The 2,050-nt window shown below is 33.1% G+C and overlaps 1 protein-coding gene across 1 annotated transcript; it reads left to right on the top strand.

Annotated features, from left to right (window-relative positions):
* The first annotated feature begins 358 nt into the window (after positions 1 to 358).
* On the top strand, positions 359 to 1,125 carry LOC106331975 (indole-3-acetic acid-induced protein ARG2-like). Its single transcript, XM_013770418.1, has 2 exons — positions 359 to 585; positions 680 to 1,125. The coding sequence occupies exons 1-2, from the start codon at positions 512 to 514 to the stop codon at positions 888 to 890; spliced, it is 285 nt and encodes a 94-aa protein (XP_013625872.1). The 5' UTR covers positions 359 to 511; the 3' UTR covers positions 891 to 1,125.
* The last annotated feature ends 925 nt before the right edge of the window (positions 1,126 to 2,050 follow it).

A 2,050-nucleotide genomic window follows, 5' to 3' on the forward strand; every position in this document is an offset into this window, starting at 1 on the left:
CAATTTATAATAAATTATGTAAATCAGCTAGCACATGTCAAATTATCCTTAAATTATAAATTGTTTATCGATTATAAAATTATTGATATACTAATCTCTTATAATTTATAATAAATAATATAAAATATTCTATAGCTTATTTTACATATCACATTTATAGCGTAACTAAAGGTATTTTACTAGTATTAAACAGAAAAGGCTAATTTTGACTAAATGAACCCCCAAAAAAGGCAAGGCTAATTATTATGTGTCAAAAAGCCATAATTGACGTGGTCGTCTTTGGGAGTGAAAAGGCAATTTCGAAGTTACTTCCTTTCTCTCCAATCGTCGTCGTCCTTCCCTTCTATATAAACCTTCCTCTCCTCTTTCTCATTTCACATCCCTCAAAGCCATTTCTGAAATCAACATTCTAGTTCGAGAGAGAGAACAGAGACGAAAACAAGAAGAAAGTTTTAACCTTTACTGTCTGTTCTATCTCTCTCTCTTTCAAGAAACCACATACTTCGAAAACATGGCTCGTTCTCTCTCTAACGTTAAAATCGTATCTGCTTTCGTCTCTCGAGAACTCTCCAATGCAATCTTCCGGTAAGTTCTGCTACGCTCTGTTTTCTCTGTTTATACTCTGTTTTTTCTCGTTATGCTATGTTTTCTAAACGGTGACGTTTTGTGTGTTTAACAGACGCGGTTACGCGGCCACGGCGGCGCAAGCGAGCGTTGGGAAAGGGGGAGCCGTTGTTTCGGGGGTGATGAAGAAGAAGGGAGTGGAAGAATCAACCCAGAAGATAGCTTGGATTCCAGATCCCAAAACCGGTTATTACAGACCGGAAACCGGTTCAAAAGAGATTGACCCAGCTGAGCTACGAGCAGCTCTCTTGAACAACAAGCAGTGATGAGTTAACTGAAAAGAAGCTCTGTTTCCGTTAATTATTCGTTGTTGATTTTTAATGTCTTGGGGAATAGGGTAATGATCCTTTGCGGTGAACCCTATTTTTGTCTGTCTGCTACGTACGATTCTGCAATTAGTAACATAGAGAAGTCTTTTTGGTTCCTCTACTTTGTAACGAAAGGATCGATGGGTGTGTGATGTATTCTATAATATAGTTTTTCACTTATTTGCTAGCAAAATTGCAACTTTTCATCTAGCTTAAAATAATTAACGTGGATATTGATCATAAAAAAATTCATCAAGATGGGAGATTAAATTCTTCTTTTTAAATTTATGATTTTTATCGATTGAGATAAAAATGACGATTGATTAATTTTTCTACGGAGTGATTCAGTCTATATTGTTACATATGTATAATAGTTACATTAAAATAGAAAATAACCCAAATGAACTAAAGAATAATTCATATTTGTGATTATTGACGAAAAATACAAATTTATAATTTAAATGATTTTGGAAAACGTTTTTGTATTAGAAAGGACATTGTAGTGTGAGCATATCATACAATATATCAATAACTAGATCATGGGTGTGTGTGTGATCGGTGAACCAAGTGTCACTGATAATAATTTTAATAGAGTAACCATAAGGAAAAATGGTAGGGTAAAAGGTAATAATACAACCCAGATAGGTTAAAATCAGCACAATTTATTTACTTTTCAAATCTGTGAGGAACTAAAAGAAAGGGTGTGACTGAAAGTACTCGTATACTTAATAAACAATTTGGTTGAAAAGTAATTATTCTGTGGTCTGCCACCTTTTCACCAATCAGGTGAAAACACATAAATAAATCTTTTGTGCTCATTTCAGCTCAAAAATATGAAGGAAAATTTCTCTTTTAATACCAAAATTGGAAAGAGGTTAACACTACTTTTAATATTTTTGTCCCTCTAATTTTTCTGCTCGTTTATTCTCACTTCACTTCGTTACCAATCACAGCCAAATAAACTATATACCATGATGTAAACAGTATTGAACGTAAGATAAATAAAAATGATTAAAGTTATTTTCATCTGATTAGCAAAATATAAGTTGAACAGAAAATACACTTTTTCTCCCTAAAACAATTCTCGCTATTACGACTAAATATATAAATCGGTACCA

This window comes from Brassica oleracea, chromosome C3 (genome assembly GCF_000695525.1).
Source record: "Brassica oleracea var. oleracea cultivar TO1000 chromosome C3, BOL, whole genome shotgun sequence".
In the NCBI taxonomy this organism is placed as follows: Eukaryota; Viridiplantae; Streptophyta; class Magnoliopsida; order Brassicales; family Brassicaceae; genus Brassica; species Brassica oleracea.

What these genes read in the sequence shown, in the direction of transcription:
- LOC106331975 (XM_013770418.1), top strand. Translation starts at nt 512, where the DNA reads ATGGCTCGTTCTCTCTCTAACGTTAAAATCGTATCTGCTTTCGTCTCT. An exon ending in CTCTCCAATGCAATCTTCCG is followed by an intron (nt 586 to 679) that starts GTAAGTTCTGCT and finishes TGTGTTTAACAG; the next exon opens with ACGCGGTTACGCGGCCACGG.